The sequence below is a fragment of the Cetorhinus maximus genome, chromosome 15 (assembly GCF_964194155.1).
Source record: "Cetorhinus maximus chromosome 15, sCetMax3.hap1.1, whole genome shotgun sequence".
Lineage (NCBI taxonomy): Eukaryota > Metazoa > Chordata > Chondrichthyes > Lamniformes > Cetorhinidae > Cetorhinus > Cetorhinus maximus.
In genome coordinates this window covers 24,831,149-24,847,690 of record NC_135893.1, presented here as the reverse complement: position 1 = coordinate 24,847,690, position 16,542 = coordinate 24,831,149, and the positions used below count along the sequence as shown (strand labels likewise).

General features: G+C 45.3%; 1 protein-coding gene across 10 annotated transcripts in view; it reads left to right on the top strand.

Annotated features, from left to right (window-relative positions):
* The window catches only part of LOC144690556 (kazrin-like), a 536,288-nt gene that overhangs the window by 488,252 nt on the left and 31,494 nt on the right, over positions 1–16,542 (top strand). For all 10 annotated transcript variants that reach the window (XM_078558154.1, XM_078558155.1, XM_078558157.1 and 7 more), the window contains 2 exons: positions 1,461–1,562; positions 4,542–4,708. In XM_078558154.1, the coding sequence (XP_078414280.1) occupies positions 1,461–1,562; positions 4,542–4,708 (269 nt within the window). The remainder of the gene's footprint in view (positions 1–1,460; positions 1,563–4,541; positions 4,709–16,542) is intronic.

Sequence of the window (16,542 nt, the reverse complement as noted above, 5' to 3'; positions counted from 1 at the left end):
TTATCCGCCTGGTTCCATGTCACTTTAATACCTTTTTTAAGGTTATGACCCTCTGTTCTGGATTGACCCACCAGAAGAAATAGTTTCTCTTTATGGACCTACTTCTTTGATCATTTTAAACACCTCAGTTAGATTGCCAAAGTGCTGATGGGTGTGGTAATGGGTCTGTAATAGTTACTTGGTGCCTGAAGGTGCCCCACGCCCACGCTCCTCCCATTGGTTGTCTGACAGTCCATCGTAATGACAGCTTCCCACAGAACTGGGAAGCAAATAGGTCCTTCGTTATCTGATTAGATGGTTCCTGACTGTTGGTCAAACAGTTGTTTCCCCATCTCCAATATTGTCATGACTAAAAAGTGAAAATTGTCACGACTCACTGGGGATAGTGCACTGTAATATCAAGCCCCACTGTTCCCCGAGCTGCAACAAATACGAAAAGTTTGATAAAACTACCAGATTGCCCCAATTCTACCTAACTATTTAATTTAGGTTAACAGAATACGAGCACCAGGTCTGTAAACTTAATAAGTAACTAACTGTTTATTTAACAAATTGTCTTTAACCAGTGGCAAAGGAAAGAAATAGGAACTGCTAATTACTAACACTGTAACTTAACTTCCACCCCCTTCTTAAATCCCTATACACACAACACATAAGACACACAAAAACATGGATTTTAAGGGTGGGATAAAACAGTTTAATAGCACCAAGCCAGAGTACAGGATCCGATGGGTTGATTTTGATCGATATCTTCCAAATTCCTTTCAGTTCTTGTTGATGACACGAGGTGGTCTTCCAGCACTTTCAGTATTTAGTTCACTGGCTGAGAACTTGCTTTTCAATGTCTCTTAACAGTGGTTTTCCTCTTTTCCCCTTTTCCTTTTTACAGTGGCTTCCTTAGAGAGAGAGCAGGTTACAGGGAAATGAGGAAAAGAGATTTTAGATGTTTTCTCTTTGCAGGCTAGATTTCTGCTGCACTGCTACCACACAAAACCTTGGTCAGGAGCCAATTAAAATGCTGTTGTCAGGCACCTCCCTTGGCCTAGGACTCCTTTTCGGCACCATCCAGTCTTTCATGGCACACTCTGTTCCAGGACTACAACATTGTATATATCTCTCATCCTATTCCACTGGACGTGTCTTTCAAGCTGTAGCCACTGTAGTTCTAATCAAGAGTCCAACAGAAAATAAAAAGATATATTCCTTACAAAATGTTTAAAGAAAATTATTGTAAAAAGCACACACATAATGCCCCTGCAATTTTTCTCCTGGATTGATCTCAGTCGTTTCCATGAGATTAACCTTTAACTCCTGGAAGCCCCAGGATTACCCTGGAGCGTTGGCAACCCTACCCAGTGGGTCTGACCCAATCTTCACTCAGTTTTTGCAAATTTTGACTAGTTTCAGACTCTGGGAAATAAAGAAATATTTTGTATTTATCTAGTGCCTCTTGTTTACAGATTTTACATGAAAGAAGAGCCTGGTGTGAAAATCACAATGTGGATCCGCTGGTCTGGACCAACCAGAGGGTCATTAAGTGGGTGAGGGAGATTGATCTGAAGGTAGGTGATCCCAGGCATTCTACCACACAGGATACAGATCTGTATGTGGCTAATGTTAGAGGCCGATCACTGACTCTGTCTGCGTGACATTTTCTTTCTGTTACTTTGAGTAAAGTGGGTCAACACTTCCCCGAGGATAAGGAGGGGGGAATGTCAGGGAAAAATCGTAGGGCGATTTTCAGCTCACTACCGGCACTGGCAGCACTGAAATGGAGCAGCTGTTCAGCCCATCGATTTACCACTGCCTTGGCGTCTGTTCCAATTTTCAAGCAGACTTGGAGTCCTGCTGGCCAGAAACCACCAGAAACAGGCCAGAGCCACATGCATCCGTGCGAGTCGGTGGTCAGGTGACATTACTTAGGCCCCAACACTATTTTTGTCTCTGCCCATCTGGCTGGAACTCCCACCACCAACCCTGGGCAGGTTGATGCCGGCTCCTGAGGATGAGCATTAGCACTGGACACAAGTTTGTGAGGCTGTGTCAGAAACATGTGCAGGGGATAGCATGGGGGCTATGGTATTGTTTTCCTGTCTCCTGCATCTAAAAGGGGGGTTGCCAACTCTGCGTGGATGTATCCCTGGAGGTTTCATCATGTGACCTGCCGCCGTAAACTGCCCTGCTCCCACGTTCCTCCCATTGGTTACTCAACAGTTCATCACTGTGACACTTTCGCCCACCAACTGGAAAGCAAAAAGGTTCTTCATTATCTGATTGGACAATTCTTGACTGTTGGTCAAACAGTTGTTTCCCCATCTCCAAAATTGTCATGACCAAGGGTGAAAATGCTCAAAAAAAATTATTTAAGATAAAGCACACACATAATGCCCCTGCGGTTTTCCTCCTGGATTGACCCCAGCCATTTCCATGGGAGCAACCTTTAATTCCCGGAGTCCCCAGGATTACCCAGGAGAGTTGGCAACCCTACCCAGTGGGTCTGGCTGAATCTTCACTCAGTTTTTGCAAACGTTGGCTCGTTTCAGCCTCTGGCAAATAAAGAAATATTTTGTATTTATCTAGTAGTCCATCTCCTCCTCAGGACTCTCCAAAATACTTCACAGCCATGAGTCAATTCAGGAAGGCGTGGCAGCTACAACAACAACTTACATTTATATAGCACCTTGAACATGGTTAAACGTTCCAAGGCGCTTCACAGGAGCTTTGTAAGACAAAATGTGACATGGAGCCACATAAGGAGATATTAGGTCAGATGACACAAAGCTTGGTCAAAGAGGTAGACTTTAAGGAGTGTCTTAAAGAAGGAAAGCAAGGTAGAGAGCTAGAGAGGCGCAGAAAAGGAATTCCAGAGTTAAGGGCTTAGGCAACTGAAGGCACGGCCACCAATGGTGGAGCGATTAAAATCTGCACTAATTGATACAGAGAAAGAATCTGCAAGCAATAAATGATACGCATGAATGAACAGATTCGCTGCTGAAGTTGCATCAGGATCTTCCCACATCTCATCCTGCCAAGATGTGGAGGGGAATATACAATACTTCCCCAAATATGTGGCTGGGCATATTGTAAACTGTAAAAATAAAGGAAATAAATTATTCAACATTGTCACTCATGTACCCAGTGAAGATGTTCACCTGGAAAATCTAAAGCCAGTTTTTTTTTGAGTGGATGGCACAATAGGTCAGTCACCACCTCCCTACATATCTCCGCTTCTCTTCCTTTCCTCCTATCCCAATATCTCCTTATGCGGCTCGGTGTCAATGTTTGTTTGCTAACGCTCCAGTGAAGTGCCTTGGGACTTTTTTTTCTGTATAATAAAGGCACTATATAAATACGAGTTGTTGTTAACACCTCAGGGTGTGATCCTTTCTGAGAACTGAGAGCTTCTTTTTCTGACAGACCTTGGATGCTAACCTACCTTTTCTCTCGATGGGTGGTGACAGCATTTTCTGTTTCTCTGTTTTCAAAATGCAGCATTTTATTTTTCATTAATAGATTTGGATGGCTTTGGTTGAGGGAGCAATGTTGGCCAGGGGGCACGAGGAGAATCATATCTCTTCCCCGAAGAGTGCCAGGGGATCTTCAACATCGACTGCACGCAGGGCCTTGGAACAATCATTGTCTCACATGAAGGATGACACTTCTGACAGTGCAGTGCTCCTTAATGAGTCTTGCTAATGTGCTCACTCTCTGGAGTGAATGTAGACGTGCTGAACAAAACTGACAGACATTGAGAAAGCAAACAGATGCCACATATTCTAATATCTGCTGGCTCCACGACTGTAGCTGCCCTTCCACCGCCTGAGAGGATGTGTGGTTGGAAATCGGCAAGCTTTCACGGAGCCCTAAATCCTTTTTTTCCAGTTTGCCTCTCCTTAGGAACGGGATGCCCCCCCACCCCCAGCATCCCCCAACATAGCAGCCCATCTGAGAGTTTACTATCATCAGGGTGGCAGGCAACAGGCAGGAACTGTCATGTAGGCCTCCCTCAGGTTTTCCTGACCTTGCGGTCAGCTGATAGCTCCGGAAATAAAAATGGGAGCAGATGGAAATCGGACTGCCGACTTGCTATCGCTCAGTTTACGCTATCATGCAAAGCCACCATTGCCCCTAGTGTTTCCTTTATGGGGGAAGGGGTGAGGTTGAGGATGGGGAATGCAACTTTGGATTTGTCTCAGGTCAGAGGCACTCAATACCAGGCGAGTTACTGCAAGCGCACCCAGCTGGAAGCTATATGTGTGGCTCTGGATCAACTCCCAGCCTCTCGTGTTCTCTATGGTGCTGCTCGAGGACTCCCTGGCAGGAATGTCAGCAAGCAACTCGACAGCTCGCCATTCAGTTAAACCTGTGGTAATATAACCTCCCAAAACATATAGTCGTTAAAATATAGAATGGACGTGTACTTTGAATAAAATGCACTCCTCCTTTCCTCTTTAACTCTCCTTTATTGTTGCCTGTGACTGTCAGAGAGTTTTCACAATGCTCACTCATCATAGCCTGGGCCTTTTTTCTGTCCTAATCAGGAATATGCAGACAACCTTCTGAATAGCGGTATCCATGGTGCAGTGCTCGTCCTTGAACCGACCTTTAACTCGGAAGCCATGGCAACGGCCCTAGGAATTCCCAGCAACAAGCACATTATCAGGCGGCATCTCTTTGAAGAGCTAAACTTAATCATCAACCCTGCCAGGTAGGACTGGGTACTGTCAAGCTGTTAAAGGCACCGGGGCATCCGTTGGGGCGTGCAGGTAAATCAGCAGGTATCAGTAAAATATTCCATTAAGTATTTAACTTTAATGTGGTAGTGCTGCCTGGCAGACTGCCCTACAGAACCATTTGCACAACACAAGTATTACACTGTCAGCCACATCTTTACAATTACATTTTGTTTGTTCATTTGTTTTCCCTTGTTTAAAGTGTTTAAAGTCTCAATGCATTTTTCCTCCCCAACTGATTATTTTTCATTTCTTTTAGCTCCCAATCATATATAAAAAAGAGAGACGTGCATTTATATAACGTCTTTCACAGCTACTGCACGTGTCACAGAGCTTTACAGACAATGAAATGCTTTTGAAGTGTAGTCACTGTTGTAATGTAGGAAAGCAGCAGCCAATTTGCACACACCAAGCTCCCACAAACAGCAGTATGATTATGACCAGATAATCTGTTTTTTGTGATGTTGATTGAGGGGTAAAGATTGGCCAGAACACCGGGAATAACTCTCCTGCTCTTCTTCGAAATTGTGCTGTGCGATCTTTTACGTCCACCTGAGAGAGCAGAAAAGGTCTCGGTGTAACATGTTTTCCCTCAGTACTGCACCTGAGGGTCAAAAACCTTCCTCTCCCATTTCCTTGCATGAAAACATTCTCCGAGATACAGTGGTATGTCAGTTCCTCGCTCACCCTGCTCACCTGCCTCTCAAAATCAGATTTGAAACATAATAAAAACATGTGAAGATTCCAACGTTGGGGAAAACATTGACAAAGATACTCATGGATGTCCCCCTCCCATTTTCCACTCGACCAAGACCCTAGTCTAAACTAACCCTAACCGTAACCCTAATGCAGGCTCACCACATATTACATGATAAAAAAGGGGATTAGATATGGCAGTGTATTTCACTTTTGCAACCTAACTTTCAATCCAGCCTAAGCAGATAGTATGCAAGTCTCCTGTGCCTGGTGTATGTGAGGTTGAGCAGTCTGCCCAATGGACAGAGAACCACCGCACAAAATGATGCCCCGCAGTTTGCATAAAATTGGCAACTTTATTCAGGGAGACCACAGAGTGACAGGCGGGATATGGAGATGTGTCCTACTTGTGCACATGGGGGAGGTCTGCTGAGGTTGAGGCCAAAGTATATTCTTGGGACAAAATGGAGGGAATTTTACTCTGCATTTAGCTTGTGCTTTGCAAGGCAGATAAGTGCTTGATGGTGATGTACAGAGCTTTTACTTTGTAAGGAAATACTCACAGCCCCATCACTTGAAATCTTCAAGACCCATCTCTAGATTTATAAGTCTTTCCACTATCAGAAGTACCATCTCAGCAGGTCGTGTCTGGTTAACTTGTGCTAACAATACAAATGTTGGCGGAATACAGATGTTAATCTGTGATGTCGACACGGCCGAAGCAGAAGCCCGAAGTTTCCACCACTTATCAAGGGGAAAAATAAAATCACAAAACAACATTTTAAAAATTGTGTATAAAATAAAGACCTTCATTTATATAGCGCTGTTCACGGCCACTGGACGTCTCACAGTGCTTTGCAGACAATGAATTACTTTTCAAGTGTAGTCACTGTTGTAATGTAGGAAATGCAGCAGCCAGTCTGCACACAGCAAGCTCCCACAAACAGCAATGTGATAATGATAAATATTGAGACAACCCTCATAAAGCATGTTTGACTGAGAGGCCATATTCTTATAAAAGGCTTATGTGAGTGAGTTTGTTTACACAGGTGCAGAGAAATGTTGATTTTGCTTGATTGACATTTGAATGAGGTTATAATAAGTTATTTTTCTGTGATCTCCTTTGTCAATGTCTCAGTGTTTATTTGTACAAGATTAAGAGATGTGAAGTGCTTAAAGTTTCTGTTATTGATACTTTAATGGTCTGTTTGATTGGCACTTTTATATGGTAGGAATACCAGTTTTTGAAAAAAATATGAATGGGTGTTTTTTTTCTAAGCAGTTTCACACATATGATTGATACTATAGGTTTCATTGGCTCTGTACAAGTGTATAGTGAGTGAATGTGCATGGAAGAGTCAGGAGTTTGTATGGAGGGTATTAAGGGGCCATGGGGGTGAGTGGAAGGGCATGAGTTGGCATGGCAGGGAGGGCATGGTTAAGACCTGTTGAAGTTACCGTGCAAAAGGTTCCTGAATCCAGACAATGGTTCGCAACTTCTCTGAGATCCATGAACCATGAGTCATGGAGAAGCTGGCCGAATGCACAAAAATTGTGAGAGAGCTAGGAGATGCCTACCCCCGCAATGGAGAAGGCCAGGTTGCCTCACTACTCGCATCTTTATCCCGTGCCAGCAAAAATTGGAGACACCGGGAATGGGGGCAGGAATCCCAGAATCGAGTCCCACCCGCTATTTTAAAATGGCTCCAGAGCCCTTTAAACTCCATGAAAATTCAATCCTATGTAACTGATTTAATGTCCACTGAAGGGGAATCATGAGCTCCTCACTTATAAAACAAAGCAAGAAGGCCCACACATGGTAAATGCAGCTTTGGCAGTGTCACACACATCCCGAGAACAGATTTTTTAAAAATCTAAAGGTTTCAAGCTTCATATAAAAAAGTAAAACTAAAAATCAGAATCCAAACCAGCAACAGAATTACGGTTTTATGCACGCTGGTGTAACTGTTATTATCCCTCTGTTACCTTGACTCGACTATTCCAATGCTCTCCAGGCCAGCCTCCCACTATGCACCTACCATAAAATTCAAGTTATCCAAAACTCTCTTTCCTGCATCCTGACTCACACCTAGTCCCGTTCACCCATCATCCCTGTACTCGCTGACCTATGTGGACCCCCAGTCCAGCAATGACTTGATTTAAAATTCACATTCTTGTGGTCAAGTCTCTCCATGTCCTGGTCCCTCCCAATCCCTGTCACCTCCTCCAGCCCCGCAACCCTCCGAGATATCTGCCCTCCTCCATTCCTGGCCTCTTGTGCATTCCCAGTTTTCATCGCTCCAACATTGGTGGTCTTGCCGTCAGTTTTCAAGGCACTAAGCTCTGGAATTCTTTCCCTAAACATCTCTGCATCTCTGCTCTTTTAAGATGCTCCTTAAAACCTACCTCTCTGACCAAGCTTTTGATAACCAATCCTGATATCTCCTTTAGTAATGCAGTGTCAAATTTTGTTTGATAATGCTTCAGTGAAGCCCTTGGCACATTCCCTATGTTAAAGGCACTATATAAATACAAGTTTATTGTCGTTATTGGGTATTGAATTGTGATTTATGTACCTCATAGTCAGGATATCAGTGCCAGACTGAGAAATATTAATTTACCCACCCACCCCCAGCCCAGAGCCAAGCATCCTCAAGTTAAGTAAAGAACAGGTTCGGTGTAAACTAAAACGTTCCCTGCCCTGCTCCTTTGTGTGTTCCTGCAGCAATGCGGCTGCCAATTTACTGCTAATCAGGGCGGAATTGTGGACAGTTTAGTGACAGAAGTCTGTTGAGAAGTAGATTGGGGGCTGGGATATCTGTGTCCTGATTCTGTCAAACAGTAGAGCGTTTGGGTATTAATGGCACATTAGCTACAATTTAGGCCTCACGCTGTATTGGAAAACCTGCTGACTTACAGGCAGTATTGAAGCTCAGGGTCACTGCTTAATAGGTTCAAATCTCAAGGCCTCAACTGCCTGAGAGGATTTTTCATTTAATTTTCTCCTGTAACTGTACGATAGGCCCAGTGACACTGTTTATTTTATACTGTGATCACAGACCACAGTCAGTGTGGAAGAGAGTACAGCCTAGTTCATTCATCCAGGGAGATGCTACCACAATCTCCCCTCCCCAGTCACAGCATTGTAACTAATTCCAAGGTTTTCGTGCTACTACCCTACCTACGCAGATCCAATGAGGAGCCGGGTTTATAAATTTCTCATGGGGTTCTGTTGAGCCTTTCCTGGGAAACAAACGAAGAACTTGCATTAATATAGAGCCCTTCACATCCTCAGAGCATTCAATGCACTTCCCAGCTGATGATTAACCATTCAGCTGTAGTCATTGTTTGTAAGCAAACAGGGCAGCCGTTAATGCGACCACAGCACAGTCCAACACGCACAGCAATGAAGTGAATGACCAGATTTCTTTGCTTGTGTCAGTTAACAGATGGATGTTGACCTGGTAGAGAGTGATTTGTAGCTCAGACTCGAACAGGAGTCGTGCCGGCCGCAATTCACAGCTCAGCCAACTGCCACCTAACTGCCAGTCTAAATGTAACCTCCCACTGAGTCCAACAGCAGCCAATTGTGTATTTTCAGTGATGGCCTAAAATAGCGGCTGGCTCTTTGACTCAGGATATAGTACAGGTACAATGGGCCAAATGGCCTCTTACTGTGCTGCATCATTCTGTATTGTTCTGTGATCAGAGTGAATGTATCAGTGACAGACTGTTGCTACCAGTGAGAATGTTTGGAACTATTGTCACTTGTGTGTGTGTGGAGGTTTCATAATGGCTGAGATTCTTCATCACATCGAATTCCCTCGACATTTCTAGCCTGTCCTCAAATTTTAACCAGTGGCAATAACCAACCGCTCAGCTCCGTTAATGTCAGTAAAGCTCAGTATCAGGCGGGGGTAATAACAGACGTCTGAAGCCTTACTACTGAAGCTCAAATTCTACATCAAAGATTCCTCAAAGGTGTTAATGGAGATAGTAACTTGGTCGGAAAGTACCATCACTCTTCTGTTGGTTAAAATCACTGTGGACTGACTACTTTACTTCCCATTCTAATTCCTCATCTCCTAAAGGCAGTGCCACAGGCACCTTCAAGTACCTGGTCCAAGTTTGGGCCTGGACTGGGAATCCCCAATTTTAACTTGGGCCCAGTTCAGGCTGGGTGGGTGACCCCACCCATGAGGCCTCAGCAAGAGGCCTGGGATATTTTTAAGTAGGAGGCCTTGATTATATTTGTCTGAACTGTCTCCCACCCAAAGTCAGCAGGAATGATGTATGATTCAACAGGCAGGAAGGAAACATCCGGCAGGGGGCACATACCACCAGGGACCCAAAGGAATGGTTCCAAGCACAAGACTGAGCGCTGGGAGAGGAGGGGTTCTCCTAAGAATTGCCAGTGGGGATCTGGGGGGAGAAATGTGGGGAGGGATCGTCAGGGATGGGGAGGCCCGAGGGCTCCCTGTGAGGCTCGGGGGCAGCACTCCCGCTTCTGGCCCACAAAGAATCCTCAGAAACGTTTGACAAAAATTATTTAGCTAGGCCTCTTCGGCCACCTGTGCTGCTTCCCGCAGGTCTCACTGGTGGCCCTTGCAACCTGAGGGTATCCCGCTGTTATTAAAACCTCGCTGATGTCTTTGAGCTAAGGTTTGAATTTAAAGGCAGCCCTTCTGAACAAATTTTCAAAATCCTCTCAATCGCCACGGTAACTAATCCACCCTCCCTGTTTATACGGGGCAGGCCTAGTTAAAATCAAGAGTGTGGTTGACTATTCGACCATAGGTGGCATCACAGCCCAGCCCAAATCTCTTCGTAGCCAATATCTGTTTGTGCAGGTGCCACTATATCGTAATCAGGAGCTGGAATCCTGCCTGAATTTCCCCCTTGTGAGGCCAGGGGCATTGAGGCCAGTTGTGGTGTCCCAACCGTTATCCTGGTTGACATCAGCTCACTCAGCACGGATAACCAACTACTCGAGTAGGTTTAAGGGCCTAATTACTTTAGAGTAGCATAAAAAGAGGTGACCTGATAGAGGCCTATAACATAATTAAAGGCCTGGATAACATCCCTATTGACAGATGAATCCAGTTTAATAGATTGGGCAGGTCCAGGTACATGAGTTTACACTGTGTAAGATAGGAATGGATTGGATGTTGGTGGGTCGTCATTTCCCAGAGAGCAGTGAGCCTCTAGAATCCAGCTAACGTAGTGACCGCTGGCTCTCTGTGTGCCTTCCAGAGGGAGCTAGATGACTCATATAGAAGATAGTTGTGTTCTTCCAAACCAGTTGAGATCACCTCAGGGGGTCAGAGGGGTATTTTCCAGAGTACTTTTTTTCCCTTATTGTCCCTGGGCTTTTTCTTTACCCCTCCCAGGAGATTACATGGCTTTTGGGGCTGGATTGCAGGGAGCAGTGGTTGGGAGGGCACTTTGGGAGTATTTTGTCACAACAGCTCAGCTTCCATGAGGTATGGCTTGATTGCCCAGCTTGCCTTTTTCTGCCCCGTCGATTGTGTCTGCTCATATGAATGTTGCAAATAATAGCCGCCTGTGATGGTCCAACCTGTCAATTTTCTCTTCCAATTTTAAAGCCTGGTATCATTCAATGGAAAGCATTCAGAGGTTTGCATTTTAATATTGAGATCAATTGATAAGAATGAATTTGTGCTGGGAACCCAGTATTGAAGGAGTGTGTTCTGTTATGTTAAAATAAAATTTGTTCAGTCTCTTGAACTTGCCCTTTATAGAAATGATTGGATTAGTGGGAACATTGCGAACCTCCCGAATGTTTTGAAACATATCAGCTTCAACAGTATCAGCAGCAGCCCTGTCAATCTCCTACTGTGGCCTCCTTCTGTGCTGTTTCATTCTATGACTCTGCGTCTGCCGAGGGATTGATTCAACTCCTGTTTGGCAGTCATCTCTCATCCAGTCAGCCACACATCTTTATCACCAAGTCTCTCTTCACAGAAAGTTAAATACGGTGGAAAGGCTTTATTCATTTTTTTCTCTGAAAAGTTAATGGAAATATTTCAAGGTCCTGATTTTGGTGAAGCAGATTAGATTTTACTGGCAAACAATTCCAGATTTCACTCCCGCCTCCAGCAACCAATGGGAAGCGTACGGTTTGCAGCATCTTAAAGCCAGAGTTTCCCCCATTTAAAGCTTCAGACAGCGAGTGAGGTTTAAAATGAATCTGCGGCACCCCCACGTTATACAGTTATGTACCCCAACAGTTTGTGGGTGCCTCAGCAAATTCTAGCCCAGGAAAAATTTATGTTTATCTTATTGCCCTGAAACGTCTCTGAGCGTTTCACATACAATGAACTACTTTGCAGCTGGGGGGACTGTGTGCAAATGTGGCAGCCACTTTGTGCAGAGCAAGATCCCACAAACAGCATCTGTGACGAATGGCCAGTTGCTGTCGGTTCAGAGAGGAAATCAGGGATGGATGCCAAAGGACCTCCACTGCTTTCCTTTCAATAGTGTTGTGCAATTTCAAATCCATATTCCCGGGCAGAGGGGGCTGCAAGCTTTAGCATCCCTTCGTAAAGCATGGGTGTTCGTGATCCTGAATCCACACCTTGATCTGCCTGATGCATGAACCATTGCTTTGGATGATGATCATATGGTAGAATTTTATGTTCTGCAGGCAAGTGTGCACCCGACCCAATCAGGCGGGTGTCCCAATGTCATTGCGTGCTTGTGCGATATTTCGCTCGGCGGGCGGGCGCAAAAGTCGGAAGTGTGCCCGCCGACAATTAATAGGGCAATTAAGCCCACTAACGGCGCAATTGTCTCTGGTTTTTCATGGCCTGTTCAACCTTATGGTTGGCGGACAGGTGAATCGGCCCGGCGGCCTTTATATTTTTCATCAAACTTCATCCAAGGGCGGGATGAAACCTCCATTATGAAATAAAATTAAAACATTTTTCTGTGGACAGCATTTTTATTAGGTATATTATCAGGCGCTTGATTGTGATGCATGGACATTTTTTGACAGCGTTTTAAACCTTTATTTAATCATTTGAAGGTCTGCAGCTCCCTGAGGCAGTTGTCTGCCTTCAGGGAGCTCTCTCGCAGTGCTCACCCGCACCCGCAGTGATGTCATCACCCGCCCTCTTCCCGCCCCCACCCCCGCAGCGCTGAGTTTTTCAGCTCGCGTTTCACGCTGGCTGGCCGTTAATTGGCCATCCAGAGGGGAACCACGGTCGGCGGCCAATCGCAGTCGGCGGTCCATTTCCCAACCGGCCCCGGGCCCACCGATCGCACGTGCCCACCAAGGGTAAAATTCAGGCCCATGTGTGTGGAACAGATAATTGCCCATATTCAGCCCCAGGCACCCGCAACAGAGTTCAGCAATCCACTATAACCCAGAGGAGCATAAATATTCAAGGTATATAACCAGAATGAAGGTGTATTTGACAAATGAACTTCATTGTAGATAAGTGCGAGATGGTACATTTTGGTAGGAAGAATAAAGAGACCAATTATACCTGGGAAAATAAGTGTCTAAATGGGGAAGAGGAAAAAAGACACCCGGGAGCTATAGATACAACGGTCAATAAAAGCAGTGACTGTAGCATATTGAAAATTGCATTGGACATTTTGTCCACTTGAGGCTTCCCACAAGTACCAGCAGAGAGTGTCTGCTAGGAAGAGGTAATAAAGTTTGTGCTGTTCTAATTCTAAAGGTCTCTGGCTAAAGTTGTTTCTGTCCCAAAAGCTTCACAATGGTGAAGGTTAGTCAGGACATAAAAGAAGCAAAACACCAGTTCATTCCTAGAGAGATAGAAAGGAAAAGCAGAGAAGTTGTGAGGAGGACATAAACAAATTGGTGTAATGGCCGGACAGTGATTCATTTCGGTAGGAAGAGCATAGAAAGACAATATAAAATAAAGGGTACAATTCCAAAGGTGGTGCAGGAGCAAAGGCACCTGGGTGTATATGTGCACAAAGTCATTGAAGGTAGCAGGACAGGTTGAGAGCGTGATTAATAAAGCATACAGCATCCTAGTCTTTATTAATAGGGGCATAGAGTACAAGAGCAAGGAGGATATTTTGAACTTGTATAAGACACTGGTGCAGCCTTAGCTGGAGTATTGCATCCAGTTCCAGACACCACACTTTAGGAAGAATGAAAAGGCACTGGAGAGAGTGCAGAAAAGTTTCAAAACAATGGTTCCAGGGACGAGGAATTTCAGTTATAAAGTAGATTGGAGAAGTTAAGACTGTTTTCCTTGGAGAGGAGAGGGTTAAGAGGAGATTTGATGGAGCTATTCAAAATCATGAGGGGTCTGGACAGAGTAGATAGGGAGAAACTGTTCCCACTCATGAAAGGATCGAGAATGAGACGGCACAGAGTTGAAGTAATTTGCAAAAGAAGCAAAAGCGATATGAGAAAAAACTTTTTCACACAGCGAGTGGTTAGGGTCTGGAATGCCCTGCCTGAGAGTGTGGTGGAGGCAGGTTCAACTCAAGCATTCAGGAGGGAATTAGACTGTTATTTGAAGAGGAAGAATGTGCAGGGCTATGGGGAGAAGGCGGAAGGATGGCACTAAAAGAGCCAGTGCAGACACAATGGGTCGAATTGTCTCCAACTGCACTGTAACAATTCTGTGATTCTATTAAACTTGTATAGAAACTTGAATTGACCACACGTGAGCAGTTCTGGTTTCCCAATTATAACATGATATAGAGGCACTGAAGAAAGTGCAAAAAAGATTTACCAGAACGATACAAGCACTGTGAGATTATATCTATAGGAAAGATTGAACAAGCTGTGACTCCTTGGAGAAGATAAGACTAAGAGGTGACTTGATAGAGTTCTTCAAGAATATGAAAGAGCTGATAGGGGTAGAGATGGAGAAGATGTTTCCACTTATTGGTGAGACCAGAACCATGGGCAATAAATATAAGATAGTCTCTAATAAATACAATAGGGAATTCAAGAGAAATGTCTTTACCCAGAGAGTGGTTAGAATGTGGAACACACAGTCACATGGAGTAGCTGAGGTGTATAGTATGGATACATTTAAGGGAAGTTCAAAAAACACATGTAGGAGACAGGAATGGAAGAATATGTTGATGGGATTAGATAAGAAGGATGGGATAGAGGATCATGTGGAGCATGAATACTGGCATGAACATGTTGGGCTGAATGCCCTGATTTTGTGGCCTGTAAATACTTTGTTACACTTTGTAATAAAGAGTGTGATAAATCTGCACAGACATTTTTAATAAAACAATATTACCATATCTCAAAACGATTGTCCGTTATTCACATTAAGAGACTTAATTCCCAATATTACAATACTGACTGCAGCAAGTTTAAAAATTAATGAAAATTGTACTAATTTTCATTCACTGCACATTCTCCCTGCCCGAGTAGATGTTTCAGATTGAAGCACTATTGGAACCCTGTCACTACAAAATACTGAGAGCCAGGGGAGGTTTTACCAGGCTCTTGAAGGCTAGTGGTGGCCGGTGGGGGGGCAGGGGGATGTGGGCTGGGGCTGGGGAGGGGGGAACCAGGAATTTGGGAAAAATGATGTCAGCCAGGAGTGCCAGTATGTTCCTGCTTCTGCCTGGCAGCCACGGGAAGCCAAGTGAGCTTGGTATTGTATCAATTAGTAGTCATTTTACCAGTAAAATGGTAATTTACCAGCAACACACAGGCTGAGATTTTCCATGCCTGCCAGTGTCACACGTGTTCGGTGGCATGAGCGGACAATATGGCACAATCGGTTTCACAACGGCGTGAAACCAGTTTGTGATCGTCCGCTCAGCCCGTCAATGGTGGGTTGCATTCCCGCTATCAGATGTTGGGAACCTCATTGTAATAAATCTGCATATCATTATAAGGCCTGCCTGATGGGCTGAGTGTGTGAGTTTAAGGTGATGAGATGGTTGCTATCCCCTGGCAGCACGGATGAGATCATTCATCCTCTTTCTGCATTGGATGGCCAACCTCTTCTGTGCAGCATTGGCACTGATCACCGTCTGCCATGCTGAATTGGTGATGCCGCTGCCCCTCCTGCGGCCAAAGTGGGGGTAGAGGACATCGCGGTGGCCCTCCACGGAGTCCAAAAGGCGTTCCAGTGACACGTCACTAAACCTGGGGGCTGCAGTCTTTTTGCCTTTCGTGGGCATCTCCCCTGCTGCTGTGGGCTGGAAGCACTGAGATGTGCACGCGTGGCTGGACTTTAAATATGGCGCCCAGGGCAATGAAGCAGCAAAGTGATGGCATGGCAGGCGAATGACAGCCCACCTGTCATCGTTTAATAAAACATCATAAAACATCGTTTCGCCGGCCCACTGCCGCACATGGTACAAATTTGGGACGATTCCGCACACAGTGTCTGCAGCTGGTCCGCTAATGGGAGTTGCATGTACAGCGGGAAGTCGGAGCTACACGAATGCAATCTGCAACCTTAAAGTGAAAATCAGCATGCCATCAGCAGGCAGAGGCTCTCCGTCGCCAGAGTAGCTGCTGGAGGCCGCTGTCATCAATAGAGATGGCAACTTCAGCTTTCGTTCAGATTCCTTCAGCCTTCTCTCGCATCCGTCTCACTCCACCCTCTATTGTGCCATTCACCTCAGCAGCTCTCTCAGTGCAGCCACAGTGAAAGCCGCCGGCCTCCCATTAAACCGCGCACCTTGATTCACCCTCCTGTTCCCTCAGCTTGCCTACCGCCCCTAGCTGGACAACGACCTCCAGGGCAGGCTGTTAATTGAACCCCTCCTGGAAGATTGGACCGGTGTCCCTGCTACCACGGCAGTCAAGCTTTCCACCCCAAAAAATGGTCCTGATGTCCAGAAAAATACTAAGGTGGGAAAACTCAGCCCATGTTGTCTGTTGCAGAAACAGCGCTGCCAGTGGGGCAGGCCAGAGCTGTCCGATGGCCTGTGCTGGGGTATATAGGGTGACCATCTACTGCTTCTGGCATGGACTGAGAGCGCATATGGGCACATACCCCACCACCCCACACCCCGGTTCTGTAGTAGATGGAAAATCATTGACAGTGAGAGCAATAATTTCCAAATGGCCCTCCAGTGCCCCCATGAGGGCTCTTTGCTCCTGTGGAAGCACTTGTTG